General features: G+C 38.2%; 1 protein-coding gene across 1 annotated transcript in view; it reads right to left on the minus strand.

Moving 5' to 3' along the window:
- Positions 1-23,684, minus strand: part of SPEF2 (sperm flagellar 2) — a 156,662-nt gene that overhangs the window by 106,359 nt on the left and 26,619 nt on the right. Inside the window, 2 exon segments of the mRNA XM_021696168.2 lie at positions 17,187-17,355; positions 20,360-20,547. Of these exon segments, the coding sequence (XP_021551843.2) occupies positions 17,187-17,355; positions 20,360-20,547 (357 nt within the window).

Consider the following 23,684-nt stretch of genomic DNA (forward strand, 5'->3'; position numbering starts at 1 on the left):
AGCAAACCATGAGAGATTACAACTACAGGAAGCAAACTGAGGGTTGTGAGAGGGGAGGTAGGTGGGGTCACTTGGTGACAGGCATTAAGGAGGGCATGTGATGTGATGAGCACTGGGTGTTATATGCAACTGATGAATTACTGAACTCTACATCTGAAACTAATGATGTACTATGTGTTGGCTAATGGAATTTAATTTAAAAAAAATACAGTAATGAAAAAATGAGTTTCAGAAAGAAAGAAGTTTAGTCAATGCACAAAAATATAAATTCTATAAACAGATCTAAGTATAGTAGGAATTTAGTACATAATAAGGTTTATATTTCACAGTCACAGAGAAGGGGATTATTTCATAACTGGTACTGGAATAACTTATGGCCACATATTTGAAAAAAATTAACTTGGATATCCTTATAGTTTTCATGAAAATAGATTCTGGAACCAAGAAATCATGAAGGCACCAAAATCTGGATGAATATTTATATGTTCCAGGATGGTCTTTTTAAGCATGAAAACCATAAAAGAAAAGGCTGATAAATTTAATTATATAAAAATAAAATGTTCTATACATCCCCCCCCCACATAAACATACCTACACACAACTTAAAAATAAAGAACAAAAGGAAAGTGTCTGTGAACATATATATGTTTGACAAAGGGTTAAGAGTCTTAGTTTATAAACAGCTCTAAGCAATCAGATAAAGAAAAATATCCCAACAGAAAAAAAAGGCACAAAGAATATGAACAGTCAGTACCCAAAATAGAATAAAATGGTCAATGAGTTTTTGAAGCAATGTTCAAATTCACAGAAATAAAGATATCCAAATAAAACAATGATGCATCATATTTTGCCTAACACAAAAAAATTAGTCATACTTCTCATTCAATACTGGTGGGAGAGTAAATTAACACATTGCTTTATTGTATTTTCTAAAGTGTTCAAAGTTGCTATAACATCACTGTAATAATAATGAAAAATAATAAAAACAAAGACACAAAAACAGATAAGATTAGGGTTTAATTTATATACAAATCACTGGAAACTTAAGTAAGATAGTATTTTTCTGAAGTCACTTAAAGATCTTAAAAAATTATCTTTGGTGCATATAAAAAAATTTAGTAACATAAGTAGGGAACAATTTATTATATAAATATTCCATCCACAATCTACAAAGACTAGAAATATATGTCATTTATGATCTATTTTAAGATTATTTGAATTATACTGAACTCTACATCTGAAATTAGTGATGTACTAAATGTTGGCCAATTGAATTTAAATTAAAAAAAAGATTATTTGGAATTAGTACATGCAACCTATTTATCTAACTATTCAAACTTCAAAACACTCTGATATGTTGTTTCAGTGGTCCAGAACATTATGAATTCAAGATATATCAGCTTTTTTAAAAATCATGTTTAAGTCTTCCCCAATTCTTATGATCCGTTTTATTAGCACTTTTTTTTTTTTATTTTATCACTTGCCCCCAGTCAACTTGCCCCCAACCACCTTAACTTAGTCTTCTTAGTCCAAATAATTGGGACAGAAAAACATGAGCAATATCCACTGGGGGAGAAAATGAGTATCCTCAACAACACAGGCTTTCATGAAAACCAAAGAGAGAACAAAAACAAAAGACAAAGTTCATTGTATTTCTTCACAAAACATGGGCCAATTTTTCAACTTCTGCTAATCTGAATTGCCTTACCTCCTTTTCTTTTTTAATTTTTTTGAGAAGGAAAGTAATGTCTCTTCTGACTACACATCAGGATATAAATCTTTATATTTGTATACTTATATTAATATATATTCTATGTGACACAGCATAAATATTCATATATGCTAGGTCATATATAAATGTATACCTGTTTTTATATATGCTCTGTCATATATTAATAAATACATGCCTATGTTGTTGCATTTCTTTTCCTCAGTATTCTTCCAATATCTATCAATTACCTGACAAAAAAAATGTTTGCTCAGAATATAAACTGACAAATTTGATAAGTGCTATAGAAGAGTTGCCTGGTTTGGTGACAGAATTTCTGATATGACAACATTCTGAGGTAAACAAATGCTTTTTGAAACAAATAAACAAAAATCCCCCAAAGTATTCATAATAGGTTTTCCTTTAAAATTGGTGGAATTTATTACTAAATAAATATAATTGTATCTGATTATTACTTCTATTCAAACTATCTTTTCTTTGTAAAATTTATTTTGTTTTACTTTAATGTCTTTGGTTTTTCTAACAATTCTGTGCATTGTTCAAAATTAGCTAAATACTAAATTGCTTTCCATAATCATTGATTGAATTAGAATTTATTGCTTTCTTCTGCTTTCATTCATTGGAATCATTTATACTTCTAAATTAGACAAATGATTTATGTAATGTGGCCAATCAGAAATGAATCAAATTAAAAAACAAACCAGAGGGGCGCCTGGGTGGCTCAGTTGGTTAAGCAACTGCCTTCGGCTCAGGTCATGATCCTGGAGTCCCGGGATCGAGTCCCACATCAGGCTCCCTGCTCAGCGGGGGGTCTGCTTCTCCCTCTGACCCTCCCCACTCTCATGTACTCTCTCTCATTCTCGCTCTCTCAAATAAATAAATAAATCTTAAAAAAAAAAAAAAAACCAGAGAAATTATGTTATTTAAAAAAAAAGTTTTAACACTGCATCAAAAACTTATGATGTACTATATGCTGGTTAACTGACCATAATAAAAAAAAGAAAAGAAAAAACAAAGAAAGACAACAAAAAAATAATTAAAAAGGCTTTAAGTCCAAGGCCAATTTTAAGTGGAAAGTTTCCAATGTTCTAATGATTTTGTGTGGTGTAGTCATTTAATCTGTTCTAAAGGAACCATTCTGGGACTGAAATCAGATGACCTGGATTCCCATAATAGTTCTGCTACTTACTTGTTTTGTACTCTTGTCAATTCCCTCATCTTTGTGTGATAATAATATCTATCTCACAGGGCTGCTGCAAAGATTGAATGAAAGGCTTGTGAGTGTAGCCTATGTGACTGTGCACTTTAAATGCTTAACTAAGCGGTTCTCAGGCTACTGTTGGAGGCACATAATAGTGTCACACAGGAGGGTTGCCAATAGGAGAAACCACATTCAGCTTGCACCCCAATCTGAGAGGCATGCTTCTTCTCAAAGGGATCAGAATAAAGCCCTGTTCCGTCACTGAATTAGTGGTAGAATGTGGCCAAACACAATGGGATAGAATGTTGGCCATGCAGAGAACATTTTCTTTGAATGTTTAGGTTGGGTTAACCTGTGGAGATAAGGGGATCAAGGATTTGGTGGAACACATTTTGCAGAATCATCTTAAAAATACAGTTGATAAAGTTTCTAGTAAAGACCACGAGAGGGTAAGTCAAAGTAATCATCTCAGGTTGGAATAAGAACATGATGAGTGAAAAGGAGGTCAGAAGAACTAGAAAAAGGGAAATTCAGACCAGAATGAAGGTTGCTAGCTTAACTACAATAAGCTAAAGAGATTCATTAGTGAAGAGGAACTAGATTTTTTTTATCAGATCCCTATTTTACATGGTTTGTTATATATAATTATGTTAATTTTATAATAAAATTTTATTAGAGAAAAATCATGTAATAAAATGTATCATTTTTACTCCTTCAGGTATTGTTATAAATAGATATCTGACTATTAGTTTCAAGACTCTGATGCCTTAGCGTAGGCAATACTAGGTAAGTATCACCTGGTTCAAACTATTGCTTTAATGAGATACTTTATCTGTGTAGATGTGCTCCATGATACTAGCACTTGATTAATGGAAACTGTCATATATATATAATAATAATAATAATTATTATTTTTTTTTATAGAGAGAGAGCACAAGCAGGCAGAGTGGTAGGCAGAGGGAGAGGGAGAAGCAGGCTCTCTGCCAAGCAGGGAGCCGGATGCGGGGCTCGATCCCAGGACCCCAGGATCATGACCCAAGCTGAAGGCAGCCGCTTAACTGACTGAGCCACCCAGGCACCCCTATATATAATAATTATTAATATGTCTTTATCTTAATATTAATATTGTTATTGTCTCTGCATAAATGCCATCAGTATGCATACTTGAGAAGATACAAGACTCAAGATCCACCAACACCTAGGGGTCCACCTCTCCCTGTGAATTCTTGTCTACCGACACACAGGGACCATGGAATTACAACAGTGTAAACAGCCTCTGCCCTTGGTTGAAAGTCAAACCTATTTACCAGCACCGTTTTCATTAACCGATTTACACTGACCTTTTTGGAAACTGAATTCTGAATTCCTAGGATCATAGGATCCACCTATTCTTCCCATCTTCACAAATTACATGGATCCAACAAACTGATATCCAGCCTGGATCACCACTCACATGGTTCTCTATATCATGTTGTAGGTACCTCATGGTTACCTAGACTTCTGATTCTGGTTACTTCCAGTCTGTCATATCCTTTTTGTTTCCCAAGCTTTAATGTGTCATTACCCTTCATCCCCCTGTTATTAACCATGGCTAAAAGCAACATGAGCATTTACAGACAGCATCTGCTTGGGAACAGTATGCTTGAACGTAGGCTGATGTGCACACTTCAGGGGCAAGTGTGAGATCATCCATGTGTTCCGTTCATTAGATTCCCTCCCTGATTGTCACACTGTCCAAGGGGTTCGATGATGCTGCTGGTGGAGCTGCATAGTTTTCTCGACAAATTGTTTACTCTGTGTACGTGGTTACCCTTGGACTCAAGCAGATGTACCTCATTCTCATTTCTTGCCACTTTCAAGGATCCAAGTGAGGAAGAGAGCTTCCTCATCTACTCTTTTAAAGAAGAGGCAGGCATGGTTTACTTTGATCAACTTGGATAACCAGAATCTGAGTCTTGGGAGATATTCATCAGTCCATAAAATATGAGTGCCTCTATCTAACACAACATCCAGCTAACAAGCAAACATTGTATTATGCCAGTGCTATTTAGTAGTGACATCCAAATGTGGCTTTTGTAGAATGGTGGTACTAGTCTGAAAGCACACACAATCCAGTGTTTGATCTCATAGATTGTTAGAACTTACCAACATCTGCATGGCCTGAAGTGCCCCATATATTCCCAGTTTGGTAGGCTCTACATGTCTTACAATTCAATTACAGATGCCTTCAAAAAAACAAAAACAAACAAACAAACAAAACAAGACAAATGCCTTTTCTCTTAAGAGATAGAGCTTCTTAGCATTTGACAAAGTACATCATCCTTTCTTGATTAAAACTCTTCAGAGTGTAGAGATAGAGGGTACATACCTCAATATCATAAAAGCCATCTATGAAAAACCCACAGTGAATATCATTCTCAATGGGGAAAAACTGAGAGCTTTCCCCCTAAGGTCAGGAATACGGCAGGGATGTCCACTATCACCACTGCTATTCAACATAGTATTACAAGTCCTAGCCACAGCAATCAGACAACAAAAAGAAATCAAAGGCGTCCGAACTGGCAAAGAAGAAGTCAAACTCACTCTTTGCATATGATATGATACTTTATGTGGAAAACCCAAAAGACTCCACCCCAAAACTGCTAGAACTCGTACAGGAATTCAGTAAAGTGGCAGGATATAAAATCAATGCACAGAAATCAGTGGCATTCCTATACACCAACAACAAGACAGAAGAAAGAGAAATTAAGGAGTCGATCCCATTTACAATTGCACCCAAAACCATAAGATACCTAGGAATAAATCTAACCAAAGAGGCTAAGAATCTGTACTCAGAAAACTATAAAATACTCATGAAAGAAAGTGAGGAAGACACAAAGAAATGGAAAAACGTTCCATGCTCATGGATTGGAAGAACAAATATTGTGAAGATGTCAATGCTACTTAGAGCAATCCACACATTTAATGCAATCCCTATCAAAATACCATCCACTTTTTTCAAAGAAATGGAACAAATAATCCTAAAATTTGTATGGAACCAGAAAAGACCCTGAATAGCCAGAGGAATGTTGAAAAAGAAAAGCAAAGCTGATGGCATCACAATTCCGGACTTCCAGCTCTATTACAAAGCTGTCATCATCGAGACAGTATGGTACTGGCACAAAAACAGACACATAGATCAGTGGAACAGAATAGAGAGCCCAGAAATGGACCCTCAACTCTATGGTCAACTAATCTTTGACAAAGCAGGAAAGAATGTTCAATGGAAAAAAGACAGTCATTTCAACAAATGGTGTTGGGAAAATTGGACAGCCACATGCAGAAGAATGAAACTGGACCATTTCCTTACACCACACACAAAAATAGACTCAAAATAGATGAAAGACCTAAATGTGAGACAGGAGTCCATCAAAATCCTAGAGGAGAACACAGGCAGCAACCTCTTTGACCTCAGCCGCAGCAACTTCTTCCTAGAAACATCGCCAAAGGCAAGGGAAGCAAGGGCAAAAATGAACTATTGGGACTTCATCTAGATAAAAAGCTTTTGCACAGCAAAGGAAACAGTCAACAAAACCAAAAGACAACCTACAGAATGGGAGAAGATATTTGCAGTTGACATATCAGATAAAGGGTTAGTATCCAAAATCTATAAAGATTTGTTTATCAAATTGATCAGTTTATCAAACTCAACACCCAAAGAACAAATAATCCAATCAAGAAATGGGCAGAAGACATGAACAGACATTTTTCCAAAGAAGACATCCAAATGGCCAACAGACACATGAAAAAGTGCTCAACATCGCTAGGCATCAGGGAAATCCAAATCAAAACCTCAATGAGATACCACCTCACACCAGTCAGAATGGCTAAAATTAAGAAGTCAGGAAATGACAGATGTTGGCGAGGATGTGGAGAAAGGGAAACCCTCCTACACTGTTGGTGGGAATGCAAGCTGGTGCAGCCACTCTGGAAAACAGTATGGGGGTTCCTCAAAAAGTTGAAAATAGAGCTGCCCTATGACCCAGCAATTGCACTACTGGGTATTTACCCCAAAGATACAAATGTAGTGATCCGAAGGGGTACATGCACCTCAATGTTTATAGCAGCAATGTCTCCAATAGCCAAACTATGGAAAGAGCCAAGATGTCCATCAACAGATGAATGGATAAAGAAGATGTGGTATATATATATATATATATATATATATATATATATATATATATATATATATATATACAATGGAATATTATGCAGCCATCAAAATAAAACAAAATCTTGCCATTTGCAACGACGTGGATGGAATTGGAGGGTATTATGCTGAGCGAAATAAGTCAGAGAAAGACATGTATCATATGATGTCACTGATATGAGGAATTCTTAATCTCAGGAAACAAACTGAGGGTTGCTGGAGTGGTGGGGGGTGAGATGGATGGGGGGCTGGGTGATAGACATTGGGGAGGGTATGTGCTATGGTGAACGCTGTGAATTGTGTAAGATTGATGAATCACAGACCTGTACCTCTGAAACAAGTAATACATTATATGTTAAAAAAAAAAAAAAAAGATAATAAGAAGGGAAAAATTAAGGGGGGAGAAACCAGAGGGGGAGATAAACCATGAGAGACTATGGACTCTGAGAAACAAACTGAGGGTTCTAGAGGGGAGGGAGGTGGGGGAAAGGGTTAGCCTGGTGATGGGTTTTAAAGAGGGCATGTATTGAATGGAGCACTGGGTGTTATACGCAAACAATGAATCATGGAACACTACATCAAAAACTAATGATGTAATGTATGGTGATTAACACAACATAATAAAATAAAATTTAAAAAAAAGAGAGCTTCTTAGGGAACACAACACTTAAAGTGTTTTTGACACCTGCTTGGGTTTTTCTGAAATGCAATCTTTTAACCTATATAATAAAACCAACATTGGACAGATTGTCTTGGTACAGTGTAGCCAAAGGACTTAAGATGGAAGCTTCCAATAAACTGTCTTTGAGAAACACCACAGGTAGTAACTCCACAAAAGGAGGCTATGCTGCTTTCAGAGTACAGCTGATGCACCACAACTCCATCATACCGATATTCGAGCTGCCTTAACCTTTCATCTCCTATGGCAGACTTTCTCTTGCACACCACTCTGCAAGAAGTGAGGAAGTGATGCAGTCTGTGATACCTGAAATACGATTTTGCTCATACTTTACAACTCAGCTGAAAATCACCCCTTCCAGCGTTCCCATAACCTCCCGTGCTTATCCACACTTAACATCATGCTCTGGAATTTTTTTTTTTCTCATCTCCACTAAACTGTGAGCACCAGGAGGTAAGGATCTCTATCTTAATCAACTTCATATCCCCAGTACTTAGAACAGTGCTGGCACATAGTAGATAGTCAATATTTATTGACTGAATTAATGAATCAATCAAGCAATCAGTGGTATAGGCTATATGTGAACTGAATAAATGAGTGAATACATGGATATTACGTTTTAGTAATTTTGATTAAGTACAAAGAGGACTTAGACACATCCCAACCCAAAGTCTAGGAACAAGATCAGAAAACATCATCCTCAAAGAAGTTAACAAGAACCCACACATCATGTATGAAATGAGCTAATCCTGCAAGCATTTCTAGAAGTTATGGCTGGCAGTATGATTTTGAGGGAGCTTCTCCATTAAATCAAGGTATCCTTTTTTTTTTTTTTTTTTTTTTTTTGGCAGCACACAGCATCCCAGTGAAAATGCAGTAAATTTAAATAACTTATAACTTTGGGATTTTGTAAGAAGCTCCGCCAGAGATTTCTCAGGGTCCTGGAGTAGATAAGAGCAGCCTGTGTGAATGGGTAGTAAGAGCCACTCTATGGCAAGCTGTTTGTGACCTGGTTAATTTCATATTCCTAACTGGCCATTTATCTTGGGTCTGCTAAACTAGGTTGACCCAACTGTGTACCCCAGACTGGCAGACAATAAAAAATAAGCTGCAGGCATTCCAGCTCTACTTGTGGCAACTGCCTAGGGCTTCCTTACTTTGTTTCCAGGCCCTTAATGTGAGTCCTGTTCTGTTCCAGTTCTGCCTCACTTCCAGCCTGCCGCCTTTGTTTTCATTTTATAGTCTGGTTCTCACCCAATCTCAGCTTTGATCATTGGAGTATTCAAAGGCCTGGGCTTAAGCCCACCTCTGCCTCTTCCTGTTTTCAGCTAATTCAGGTAAATTATCCTGACCATCTTGGTTCTAGCTCCAAGAATTCAACCCCTGGCCCCAGCTCTCCTGGCTGACCTCGAGTCTGGATCTGTCCTGTCTCCTACCAGAGAGAATCCAATATTATAGAAGCACATTTACAACTGTGACAACATGGAAAGTCAAGTGGCCATATTCCAGGTACAGTGCTTGGGAAATCTGGCACTCAGAAAAAAGCCATACTCCACAGGGAAGAACTAGGGTAAAACTTGGTAGCTTTCAGAGGCTGTGTTCTTTTTCTCTCCTTCCTAAGCTTTCTATCTTCCAACCACACCAAAATCCTGAGGGAATCTGGAGGAATTGCCAAAATCTGTAATTTAGATTTAAATATTCCTGACAACCAGCCAGAATTCTCAGGAGAAACAGAAGGGGTAGTTGGATGTCTTGTCTGATGGAGAGTTTGGCTCATGTAACCTGGCAGCCCTAGAGGGTTTCTTGACCACTGTATGGTACTCCTTTGATAGCCAGGTTCCAATGGAAAGGATTGATAGTGCCTTGTACTGCTTTTGACAAGGAGGAAGAGAAGACATAGCAGCAGGCTGATGTGCAACTGAATTCTGACTTCTCGTCCAGGAGCTGTTATGGAATGGGCTCTGTGCAGGGGCCCAGATCAAAGGTCTCAGAACAAGTTGAAAAGATGAACTGGCCCTGCTGAGTGAGCTTGGCAGCTCTTCTGAGTCATCTGACCTCCAGTCAGGTCTGAGTATTATCAGCTTCCTGACCATACCTTCTGGCCAAACAGCCTGGCCTTCAGATTCCAGAGAAGTCAGGGAAGTGGGGATGCACACCTCACGCTGACATTGGCCAGGGACATGCACCCAAGGTATGCCTCCACACCCTTCTGTGCTAGAGTGCTCAGACAGGGCCACGCCATTATCTACCATTAGGAAGTACAAGTGTGGCTCAGGGTAATGAGGGGAAGGAAGAGGTTAACTCTACTTCCCCTGCCATGCTGAGCTGAAGACTGTTCTGGCCAGAGCAGAACTGAGTCATCAATGCCTGTCTATCAATCAATCTCAGGGTTAACTCCAATTCATCAGCAAATCTGAAGAACTGGTCCTAATCAAATAATGGCTTTTACTCAGAAATCTGATCATTTCTGTCCCAGCAGTAGGCTTCCCCAATCTGATCAATTACTATAAAAACAGATGTGTTTAATTCTAGCTTTGCACAAAAGAAGACCTAGGGCAACAGAGTCCATCTACCTTGTACTTATTTTTAAAGGGGAATTCAAGTTGGTCTATTACTGATCTATTACTATGAAAACAGATGTGTTTAATTCTAGCTTTGCACAAAAGAAGACCTAGGGCAACAGAGTCCATCTACCTTGTATTTATTTTTAAAGGGGAATTCAAGTTGGTCATGGTCAATTACCTAGCATGTGGTGCTGCTCACTGTCAAAGCTTACAGGCCTACACTTGGGGGAGGCTGGCACCTCATTTTGCAATCCAATCACTCTGGCTGGTAACAAATCCGGAGGTTCAGAATGCTCAGCACTTGCAACCAGTGGCAGGCTTCTTTTCCTAAAACTTTTGAGCAACTGATTACTTGTGTATTAGGCAGCCAGAATCATGGGGCTGATACTTTGTCTTGTAGGTTTGATTAGTAGGGGTAACTGAGACTAAGTCATTCTGAGAGCTCCTCTGTCTTAAAAACTTATATTTCAGTGCTGTTGAAATTCAATGACAAACTGGAGCGAACAATAGGCAGGGGCTTCTCCTTACTTAGCATTCTGATTTCAGACACATTCACAGTGACTCACTGAGAGGATCAATGGGAGAGTAGCTGATTTACCCCAAAATGGCAGGTTCCTACTCCTGGCTCCATTCTCTGATCTGGAAAATCACCAAGGCCCTTCTAAGGCATTAAACATGGCACACTGGGAATTACAGCAGCTGTGTCTAGCCCAATGTTTTTCAAAGCACAATTGCCTGGAGTTAGAACAAATTGAGACTCTAAGGCTTGCATTTCTCCTGACCCCAAATGCCCTTGGGATAGCATCATACTGTACTTTATATCAGAGCCCTCCCTATGCCAGGGCTGCCAAACAATTCTGGTGGTGGTGGCTGTCCTCATAAAAAATAGTAAATTTCATTCCTTAGTTGCTCAAGCCATGTTGTCTTCATCAGGGAGGTGGTAGTCTCTCTCAAGATCACTTCTATAATAATTTCTGTGGTCTTGCTACTCAGGTAAATTTTCCAGAAGCTTCTACATCTGAATTCACCCATCTGCTGCCATTGCCCAGTCAGGGACAGTTAGACAGACTTGGCTGGAATTTCTCTATCACAAAGTGTGTAGACACTATGATTTGGTCTACCTATCTTGTCACTCAAAAATTCATGTAGAATTTTTCCACACAGAATACCCTCTTCTCATAGTAATGACTAGTGCATTCTATTTTCTTTGCTTCACTGCTAAGGTTACTTACAGAGGTATAGACCACCCAAAAAAAGCTTAGAAGTGACTGCTCAATATGTGAAAGACTACGGTAAGTCCAGTGTACCAAAGAATATAACTGACAGGCCCTGGGCACTGGGTAGGAGGGGTGGGGTGGGAGGGTCTTCCAGGTGGGAGGGTTTCTGGTTCTCAACCCAATACATCTGCCCCACACCAAAATTCAGACTTTCTTGGGTCCATTCAAGTTTCTTGAGATTAACAACTTCGTGTGTTCTTGTTATATTTAGCTGACAAGACATAGTTTTAGAGTTCAGATCTTCAAAGCCTGTTCTGAAATATTAGGTGGGCAGTCTGAGTAACTAATTGAAGATAAGCTGGACTTGATGCATAGAAACTAGCTCCTGTAGTTAGCAACGTAGGTAGAGGATGAACCAGTAAATCAGTGGTAGGAAGCCCAGGGAGGCCTTAACCATCCTTTGTCTTGCCTGACCCCAGATGAGAGGGAGCCTAGAAGAAGACTGGCTTCTCCCTAATCTATGTGATCAAGAGCAAAAAAAATGGGTGGTGGACATTCACTCTAGTTTTATTCATGTCAGCCATCCAAAATTCTTCTTCCTTGACTATATCCTTCTCACCCCTCATTCTATCTGGGTACCAATCCTTTGGCTTTGTAAACCGTTTCTTAATTCTGGTCTAATGCCTTGGACTTGATACCTTAATTCAACCATTCCTACCATGGTTCTCTAATGAAGTTAGGTTGTCACCAGTTCTAGTCATTTAAAGTGAAATACCCTTCCCGTGACCTAAGGTCTCCTTCCATTCCCTCACCCCACAGACAGAAGTCCCAGACTTCTGCCAAACCTATTCCAGCTCTCTGAAACCCTTGATCCACAGCAGTTAGAAGACAGCCTTGTTTCTTGGCTACCACAGCCCTAGGGCAACTATGGCTCCTTTTGAAAACCAATACATGGACACTCTGTTCTGTAAGTTATTATCACTATGGATGACTACATGAATCACTATTCTAGGGCATACTTGTGATTTCACCAAGACACAGCCACATAATGAGGCTTAGTCCAAAAAGTCCAGCCAGGTAGGCTTACTATTATGGGAGAAATTTAGGGGGTTGGAGGCAAAACTCTAAGCAAAAGGGCAGAAGAAACTGAAGCTATGAAATGTATGACATACAAACTAAACTAGAATGATAGTGAGAACATTCCTTTCAGTATTAAACTTCTTTCCTAGCTATTTGGATGTTGATCATGATTCTTGTTCCTTATCTTGGGAAGTGTTTGTATTTTAACAGATACCTCTGAAGTCTTAATCCAAATGAGTGATAATGTGGGGCATCAGGTACAATGGCAGGCAGAAGTTTCAAAGTAGAATGCCTAACAGAACATCTCAACCAAGAATGTGAAAGCAACTGCTTACTCTATTTAAAAGGCTACATTCCTGCAGGTCTAGAAACAAAAGATATAAACATATCTCCATAGTCAAAAGACAAGGTGTTAAGACTTCTTTCTTAGCAGGGGATAAACAGCAATAAAACAATTTCATTTGAAATCAAGGGTTCCTATACTTGACTGGCAAGTTTGTACTTTGAGACATTTTATGTGCCCTGAATAAACATGTATGTTATGAAATGAATTGTGTGCCTCCAAAATTCATATGTTGAGGCCTTAACCCCACTGTGATGGTATTTGGAGGCAGAGCTTTGGGGAAGTAATTAGGTTTAGAAGAGTTTATGAGATTGGGGCCCCCATGATGGGATTAGGGTCCTTTAAGAAGGCAGACCAGAGTTCTCTCTCTCTCTGTTCATGTAAGGACACAGCAAGGTAGCCATCAGCAAGTCAGGAAGAGAGTCCTCACCAAAGAACTGAATTAGCTGGCATCCTGAACTTGGACTTTCTGGAACTGTGAGAAATGAATTCCTGTTGTTTAAGCCACCCAGTCTATAGTATTTTCTTATTGCAGCCTGAGCTAATACAACACATATCTTTTAAGTAAATAAAAATAATAATGACCTATTCACACTATCTACTAAAATTAATCAGTGTACTTGAGTCAGTTACCCATATCACTTGAGTGATACAGGCTTCAAGTTAGTATTCTATTCATAAGGGAACTGATTAAATAATACACTGCGAAGACTGGGTCATTCACTGGGAAACCAGGGAACAAGGCAAGAGCTAAGCTGGAGATCTACTGTCAGAAGCTGAGTCTAGAAAGCCATTGGATCAATACTAAAGCCTGGAGTTAAAGAGTAAGAACAAGATAGAATCTGGAGTCTTTGGGTCAAGCAAATCAGATGAGACTTATGTAGGAAAGAAACAATCCATGGCCCATTTAGTCTCACATTCCTATTCTCCAGGGGAAAAAGACCTGGTAATAAGCCATTGTATAAACAAATTTGGAGATGGGTATGTATACATCTGCTGCAGTGACAGAAGTATTGGTGTTAAACCATAACATATACAAGCACATCCTCAAAGTCCAGTTAGTGGAAAATCATAAGCCAAAAGTGTTATTGATAAAAATGTGCATTACAACACACACTGTAGGGTTAACCCAACAACCAAGTAACCTCAACTGATCGTGAATTTAAACAGCAAGTTTTCATTAAAAACAAAAATCACAGCAGTTAAAAACCATAACCAGCTTGCAACAACATTGATGATCCTTCCTCCAAAATGGTAATTCCAACTACAACTTGTTTGTGGGCATGCACAGCAGATCTCCACAAATTGCCAAGTGCTTTGTGGCGGAGACTTAGAAAAATCTGTGTCTTCAAGAAGGCATGGCCAAATTTTAGTTTATGAAGACCCAATTTTAGTAACTCCCAAACTCATTCAGTAGGTAACTGCTAATAAGCAGCTGCTCTAAAAATCAAATGCTATGGAATTCTGGGTAATTTGCCAGTAAGAATCATGACAGGGACCTGCATCTGGGGAAGTTTGGGATTTACTAGGAGGAGTCCACTGCACAGTCGAGAACCACTAGCTGTTGGGTGGGGATGTTCTGGAACGGCTGATGCTCTCAAGCATTTGGGCTCCTGGCTTAGGCTGCTGCCCACGTCCACTGGGTCTTCAGTCTCCTCCCCACTCTCGGCTGAATAGCTCATGGTTATCCTATAACAGTGGATGTCCTGGCTGCTCCATGAGGCTGTTTCTGCTTCCTCTTGGGAGAGATAAATGATGTTCTTGGCCAGACCATTCTTAAACTAGACCTCTCTCATGTGTACCCAGTTTATAAAGTGATGATTTAGGAAATGATGTTAAGCGATAAGGGTCAAATTTTAGCCTCTATAAGATGTGTACATGAGCAAAAATTTGTTTTTATGCCTATTTCTAGGTGTAATATTTAAAAATTTTAAGCAACATAGCTTACGCTGACAGAGCTTTAAAAGTGTGGGCTCGAAGCCCGGATGTATCCGTTCTTTCAGGATGCTGGGTCTGGGTGCAACAATAGAGTATGCTAAGAATGTAAACCCTTCGGAGACTAATTTCTAAGTTATGCATTTACTTGAAGGATTAAAAATCCTGAGTACATTTAGCAGTGATAAATGTGGACAATGGTTTCCTTTAGCTAAGCCGCCAATTGTTGCCCCTCTTCCTCCTATGAAAGGCTAGTTACGCCAGATAATACAGTTTACAAGTTGAAGCATTTATTTTTTTACTTATATGCAGGAACATATAACAAGTTTCTAAAGAGACAAAAGGTCTAATAACGGAATGATAATAGGATAGTTTACAGTAATATCCTAATACCTGTGTATGGTCTATTTTCTATCATGCAGTCAAAAGGAACAGAGCATATAAACATATATCAGAAATCCTAGGGTAATTTTCATTTCTAGGAAAACAGCAAAGGCTATAAACAAAATAAACTGTATTGCTAGACGGTCACATACTCCTAACAAAAGTTTATAATTTCCTGCAAAAGAAACATACCAGCTGCTTCAGGATGTGGGTAAGACAAGCATGCTCCTGTGGTAATGATTTCCCAAACAAGAAAAAAGTTAGAAAGGCAAATCTTTGCTAAGCTGCAGACTACCAGGTCTCCTGATTTATGAAAGCAGTAAGAATAGAGTAGATAGAGCTGTTAAAGAAAATGCTTAGGAATAAATATTCTATACATTAGTAAAATCTGTCAAATAAAATGACTTTTAATTTACAACAGAAAAAAATACCTTCACATATTTTACTATTATCAGAGCATTTATTATGTAGCATGATGTTTTAGGTTAACACACTAGATCTACTATATTCCACAACCATACAACATAAATATGCATGGATATCCCGTAAAGTTCTAGTCAATTCTTAAATAAAAATTCTCTTAATGATACAAATATAGATTCATCCAATTACAATGATGTACATTCAATTTGTCATAAGCTCACTTTTTTCTTTATCATTTTATCATAAATTTATCTTTTTAAAAATTTTTAAAATTTTTTTATTTTAAGTAGGCTCCATGTCCAGCATGGAGCCCAGAGTGGGGCTTGAGCCCACCACCCCAAATTAAGACCTGAGCTGAGATCAAAAGTCGGATACTTAACCAACTGAGCCACCCAGCTGCCCCCATAAATCTATCTTTTTTCAATATTTACATATTAGTGCTATTTCACACTTTGCCCTGTTCATTGTCATTCATTCATTTTATTCATGCATCCTTTTGACAAACATTTACTGTGTATTTGCTAAATATCAGCAAATGATTAGGTCAAATCATTCTTCCTTCTCAATTTTTCATGTTGCACTTACTACCCTTCTAAATGTCATTCAGTGATAAAATCATGGGCCTCATTCTTCATTCCATTGATGTGTATTTACCTAGAACTGCCATCTGATAGCTATTAATTTTACATCTTTCTTCCTAAAGGTGAGATGAAATTCAGTGGGGAGAGCAGGGCGGTGAGGAAAGAAATTAATATGTACTATTTGTATCCAACATGCAGTGCACTTGACTAAGTATTTAACATGTATTACCTTAAATAAGTTTCATAACAACAAAATAAAGTAGGTATGTTTTTATCCCCGTTTCATAACTTGGGAAACTGAGTCTCTCCCAGGCTGCCTAGGTTTTACCTTGGTCTGCCTGACCCCAAAGGCTTTTAAGCAGCTCTTTAAGCACAAGTGTCACCCCTCACTTTTTCAAATCTCTCAATAATGTTTTGCTTGAATCTATGCTACTCCTAAAACTCAGACCTTCTACTCTTCCATATGCCTCTAAAAACTACATACTATTTAAATAAATTACTAAAGAAATATCTTTATGCAAGGGTTTTTGTAGCAAAGGTAGACAGCTCATACAAAGAAAATGCTAATGAATAAATTAAAATATTTAAAAAATTCTAAAATCTATCAGCCCTAACGATGTATTATGTTTTATTTTTTTCAGACCACTCTCCTACTATTACTGGGAGTAACAGATAACAGATTATGAATAGGCTAGGCATTTAAAACTCAGTATATAAATACAAATTAAACCAAGGGAAAAGCCAAATATAAAAAGTCCATTTTTATTAATAGGGATGAAAATAACATGTCATAAAATTAATGTTAAAGAAACACCATGTATTATGTTGCATTCTCTCTCATTATTCCCTACTAGTAAGTACCTTATATTCTTCATAATCATTGCTATCGAGCAAGTCCCTCTTATCCAGTTCTGTAAGTTGTTCTGCAGAGGGCTTAGCTGGTAGATGCTTAATGGAGGCTTGCTCATATATGGGTTTTCCATTAAAAAACAGTTCCTTCCAGTCATGCATCAACTTATATGGAATCATACTATAGCAAAAAAGATTTAAAAAAAGGTTGAGATGAATCAATGGTTAGTCAAATATACACCTTAAACCTTAGTCTTTGTATTATCATATTCATTCCCCATGGTCTGCTGTTTGAGGCTAGGAATTCCACTTACTATTACTGTATATTACTAATGGCTAGTAGAACGTTTCAAACTTAGTAGGTTTGAATGAATCAACGTTACTTCAAGCCACTGGTTCCTCAAACTTTCATATTGACTGTGCACTAACAGAACAATATATCTGAAAATAATGAGCACTATCCTTAAACTTAGGTTCTTCTAAAACAATTCCCAGCTATGCCATTAAATGGCTGTGCAATCTTAGGAAATCCTTTAAATGCTCTACTATCAGTGTCTTCCTGTGCAAAATGAACAGACTGAGTATTTTCCAAAGCCCTTTTAGGATGGCAGCTGGTTTCCACATTTGCAAATAATTTGTAATAGAAAAATCAAATGTATGGTGGTTTTATTGTCATTGTCTATTTGATAACCTTTAAAATTACTTTTCAGTAACTATTTCTACTTAAATCTGATGAATGATTAAGAGGTAATCAGGACAGGCTGATGGGAAAATAGCTTCAAGAAGAACAAAATGCAAGGAAGGAAAGAGTCTGACATGATTCTGATGCATTTCTCTAGAAATAGTTGGACTAGAGCTTGAAATTACAACAAAACAAGTAGTTTTTCATTTATTTCAGTCTGATACATGCCACATGGATGAAACGTGAAGAATTAGGTTAAATGAAATAAGCCAGACACTAAAAGAACAAATCATATACAACTTCATTTATATTAGATACCCAGAATAGACAAACTCACAGAGATCAAAAGTAGAACAGAGGTTTATGAGGGGCTGGAGAGTTATTAAATGTGTACAGTGCTTCAGTTTGGAATAATAAAAAAGTTCTGGAGATGGATGGTGGTGACAGTTGCATAATAATGTAAATGTACTTATGCCACTGAAGAGTATATCTAAAATGATTAGAAGGGTAAATTTTATGTTATGTATGTTTTGCCACAATAAGAAAAGTAGTATTTCAATTAAATGTACAATTTCAAATATAATCACCTTATGTTTTCCATTAATAAAATATTTACAGTTGCTAAGGGTTACTTTGTAGAGATATGGAAGTTTAGAAATTGATAAGCTCAGGCATAGAAATATTATAACATCAGAATTATTGAAATGTCATTGGTTTCTATGGTGAAGTGATTAATAACTTATAAATTGTCCAAAACTTAATCTTACAGTTGCTTAGTTAATATCCTATTATCTGAATATTAATAATTTTAAGAAGCAATCTAAAAAGTCAGTTCTTCTGAGTAGGTTGATACCAAAAATATACCTGAGCTTTAGAAAAAAATAGATACTGATAATATCTTGTTCAATGAAGTAACATGAGTTTATCTTGACTCTTAGCAGTCTAGACTAATATAATATATGTGTCACTGTTGTGTTCAACTGCAATTAAAAGACACTTATACAATACACAAAAAATGGATTAAAGACTCTAATGTAAGACCTGAAATCATAAAACTCCTAAAAGAAAACATAGGCAGTAAGCTCTCTGATATTGGTCTTGACAATGATTTTTTGGATTTGATACCAAAAGCAAAGGCAACAAAAGCAAAAACAAGCAAGCGTGACTTTATCCAACTTAAAAGATTCTGCAAGGCAAAGGAAACAATCAACAAAAAGAAAAGGCGATCTACTGAATGGGGGAAAACATTTGCAAATCACATACCTGATAATATCCAAAATATAAAGAACTCATACAACTCAATAGCAAAAAAAGAAAGCACACAATCCAATTTTTAAAATGGGCAGAGGATCTGAATAGACATTTTTCCAAAGTAGACATAAAGATGGCCAACAGGTACATGAAAAGATGCTCAGCATCACTAATCATCAGGAAAATGCAAATCAAAACCACAATGAGATATCACCTCACACCTGTCAGAATGGCTGGTATCAAAAAGAGAAGAAATAAAAAGTAAGGATGTGGAGAAAAGGGAACCCGTGTGTACTGTTGGCGGGAATGTAAACTGGTGCAGCCACTGTGAGAAACAGTGGGTTCTCAAGAAGATCTCAGTCTAGGTAATTTTGAGATGTGTACACATTTAAATGGGTCACCTTATCTTTGTCCTTGTGGAATCACTTTCACTGAGATCTACTGTGATGTCATTCCCCTTTAGCTCTCAGCAAAGAGTATCACAAGAGATAAGTCTATGAAGCCAGATGATACATTTGCTCAAAAGATGTTGCTGAGGACACTCTCCACTAGATCCACAGCACTACTCAGTGTACCTTAGGTGAGGGTACCACACGAGTGAACTATTGTTGTAAACTGAGTGCCAAGAAAAGTTCTGTATTTTGTAAAGAACCAGAACAGAAAATGGAAAACACATGACAGGCTGTATTTCCCTTTATACTTTGACCACCAGGAAGCTCAGATAAAATTTGCAGCTCAGTTGCAGCAAGTGGCAAATCTCCTGCTGCTAATATAACCGTGTTCTGGTTTATCCCTTGTTCTTAACTTTCTACTTTAATTTGGATTTTCCTTTGTTCTTTTTCTGGCATATTATTAATATATTTTGTATTGTTGAATATTTCCTTATAAATGCATTAATTCCTTTTAGAAACAAGGTGCAACGAAAATAAACAGATTTAATGACCAGTAATCTTCAAATAATTCCAGTCTTTTAGGAAGTTCCAAGTGTTTCAAATAAATTATCATAGTTATCTTTGTAAATTATAATTTAGACATAAAGTTTAAATGTTAAAAGACATATAAATACACCTTAAATAAGGCTCATCAGTGGGTGAATTAAGTCAGTAATCCAGGTATCCTGGACCCCACTTCTTAGTATTTTTTCAAGAAAAATTTTTGTCTCTATTATCAACTGAGTGTCTACATTACAATCTTATCCTTTCTCACTTTCTGTGATGTCTCTACTGTAACGATTATAAAAAACAACACTTACTTATTTGTCAACATTCGGTAGTCTGCCACCTTAGTGGACAAATCAAGTATTTGATCCAAAATTTCTGCACATATAGTGTAATGCTTTTTGTAACGAGCTTGAGCTCTTTCCACAGCAATCTGTTCATGAATTTCCTTCTCTCTGATGGCTTGTTCTTCAAAATCAATCTTGGCTTGTCTGGCCAAAGCCTAAGAAAGGCAAAGACGTTTTTAAGTCAATGTAATTGTGCGAAGATTCACGTGAAAATAATATCATTTCAATAGGTGAAAAAATTTCTAAGTAGAATGAAACACACTTTTACACCAAGAAAAACTTAATCACGAAAGAGCCTTTCTCCTTATTAACTACTGAGTATGATGGCAAAGACGATATTGGAAATATTCCACCTTTAGCTTATCTTATCAGCAAAATATAATACAGAGAACAGTGGTCTAACTGTGGAAAGCCCAATGTAGATTAATGATAAATTGGATCTGAAGTGTTTAAAAAGAAGCCTTCAGTTCATGGTTTGCAAACAGTCAGAGTCAGGGATCACAGAGAAACAGGCAAGTTTGTGCCAGACCCCAGCATTGCTGGCCCTTTCGAACCCATCTTAGGAGCCTTAACCTGACATATCTGCTCCGCCCGGCCAGTGCCCCCCGTCTTTTCATGAGAGTTCTAGGATACTGACTGATACTTAGAAAATATTTTGGAAGATCCCTGATATTATTGGCTTGAGAATATCACACATGTGCCAACAAATGTTAAATGTATTTAGACAGCAACAACAACAAAAACATTCTGCTGCTGTTATAGCCTTAATAAATTGGTAAAATTCACTCAGAGAGAACATTTATTTCTGCAGAAAGTAATGAAATACTTACAGTTTGTCATGACCCTCTGCTTGGTTTGCACTATTATTTTGTTTAGAGAAACTCTTTCTTCACACAAAGTGCAAAGGTCAAACTCAGCATGACTAAATGCTGCTTTTCAAATAGCTATCCCAGCTCCTTGAGAAATTCTATCCTGTGCTAACATGCTCCAGAAACCAGACTTGCCTCCTGTAACCTAACCCGATGAGTATAAAATGGAGGTGAACTTGGGCCTTGGAGGAGCTGCCGTCAGTCAAGCCCCAGCCTGTACACCGAAGTCAAGTCCTAGGCTCCTAGCCCGAGCCTCCCTTAGCCTCCATGTCCTCAGGGTGAAGTGGGGTATTAAAAAGACTTGGCATACACAGAAAAACTCACTGAGCCATCCAATCAGGGCAAATATTTCTTATGATACTACTCACAGATGACTAAATGCCTGACAATGGACTGCTTTTGTCCACTGAACCAAATGGAAGGTTCATTTGTTTTTGTTAATGTTGTTTTATTTTGTTTGTTTTCTTTTTATTGGGAAAGAGGTTGGGCTGGGTGACCCCTGAGGTCAGTCCTGTACATTTGGCAAGTTCCGGAATCACACCAGAATTTGTTATTGCTGTATTGTTCTGTGGGCCCAGTCTTCCTGGGGAAAGCATACCATTTCAGTACAAAGCTTTATGGCGTGCTTCATCACCTGTGAAGAGGTCAGAGGAAGAGGAGTCTAAAAGAGCAGGAGTAGCCAGATGAGAATTTGTGGAGTGACAGTAAAATGGGGTGTGAAGTTGCTTGACTGCAGAGTGCCTGTAAAGCATGTGGAAATGTTTCGGGCGGGAAGGGACCCAAGCCTTACAGGGACCCGCGGAATGATCCCACAGAAAGGCAGCAGCTTTCACCTGGGTGCTGTCTCCCTCCCTCCCACCCTCTGTGCCTTTCTTCCTTCTTTACAGCTACTAGTCTTCTACCTTTACCCCACCCCGCCTCCCTGTGCTAAACCCACAATTTCCTGTCGCATTACAGCAAACTGGGTTGAAGCCCTAAAAAAAGAAAGAAGGAAAAGGAAAAAGGAAGTCTGTGGGAGGTAGTCAATCTCGGTGGTTATGAGCCCAGACTCTGGAGTCGGCTAGAGCTGACTGTGCTCCTGCCTACACCACTCACAGGCTGTGTGAAGGTGAGCTTTCTAAGTCTTGTTTCCCTTATGTGTAAAATGTAGACAAGGATAGTGTTAACTTCCAAAGGCTGTTGCGAGAATTATATGTGCATGTGACAAACATAGCTCAATGCTGGACTCACAATAAATGCTCAAAAAATGTTAAATATTATTATAATTAAGTACTACTACTAATAATAGGCAGATTAGAAATTTGAAATCAGAAACACTTAATGTAGAATAGATGCCCAATTACCTTAAAGGATGAGATAAGCAGATTTAATCTAAATACAAAACCAAAACAGACAAAAACTGATGATGGACAACACAAAGTTCTTTCTCTCTCTCTATTTTTCTCTCTCCCTTCTCTCTCTCCCTTTCTGCATCATTCCTACCCCCACCCCCCGGCCTTTCTTGAAATGTACCAGACATTGGCCTAAGCCCTGGGGAAACAGTAGTGAGCAGAAGCAAACATGATCCCTTTCCTCATAGAGCTTACATTCAGTGGGAGAGGCAGTGAAAAAGCCATACAATAACTGTATACCTGCACAGTATGATACATGTCACAAGGAAGGACGATGGTGTATGGCCCATCACAGGAGGCTTGACCTAGGTAAGAAGTGACCTGTGCAGAGAGTTCTGAAAGATGAGGATTAATTGGGGAAAGGCATGAGGGAAGAAGGGGATTAGCAGAAGAAATGACTTGTTCAAAGATCTGAGAGCAGAACAGGATGGCCAGAGTCTGGGAGACAGAGGGGAGCAAGGTATGAGCAGGGATCTCGTTGAAGAGAAGCCATGAGTGGGTTTTTGAGTATGAGGGCAATGGTCAAATCTGAGAGTCAAGAAGATTCCTCTGGCTGCACAATGGAGGATGATTTGGAGGAGATGATAATAGGGCAGGTGATTTGTATAAGGTATCTCTAATTTCCCCTTCCTTCATTTCTAACAGGTCTTTTTAAACTCCTGCTTCGGGGAGCTTCTTCAGGACAGAAAAGTAGAAACTGTTGGAAATCCCTCCTCACTTTAAAGGACTCTATCCAAAGGCAAATTAATCTAGGTCACTCCAAGGGAGAGGAGAGGAGGGGAGATTTTGAGAGCAAAGAGAAAGAGGAAGAGATGTGTGCCCACTCCCTGGCACTTCCTGGGGAGCAGCAGAGCCTCAGAAGGGAGCATGTGAGGGACCAGCAAAAGTTGGAACAGCCTCTGCGAAGACATGTGCCACTGGAGGCAATGTGTGGGCTGGGGTAACTGAGGTCTCAAAGGCAACAGGCTGGGCCTGGGCCTGATGACTGCAGGGTTTCCCTGATGACTTGGTCTGTGACCTGAGGCACCGTGC

Source organism: Neomonachus schauinslandi, chromosome 7, assembly GCF_002201575.2.
Source record: "Neomonachus schauinslandi chromosome 7, ASM220157v2, whole genome shotgun sequence".
In the NCBI taxonomy this organism is placed as follows: domain Eukaryota; kingdom Metazoa; phylum Chordata; class Mammalia; order Carnivora; family Phocidae; genus Neomonachus; species Neomonachus schauinslandi.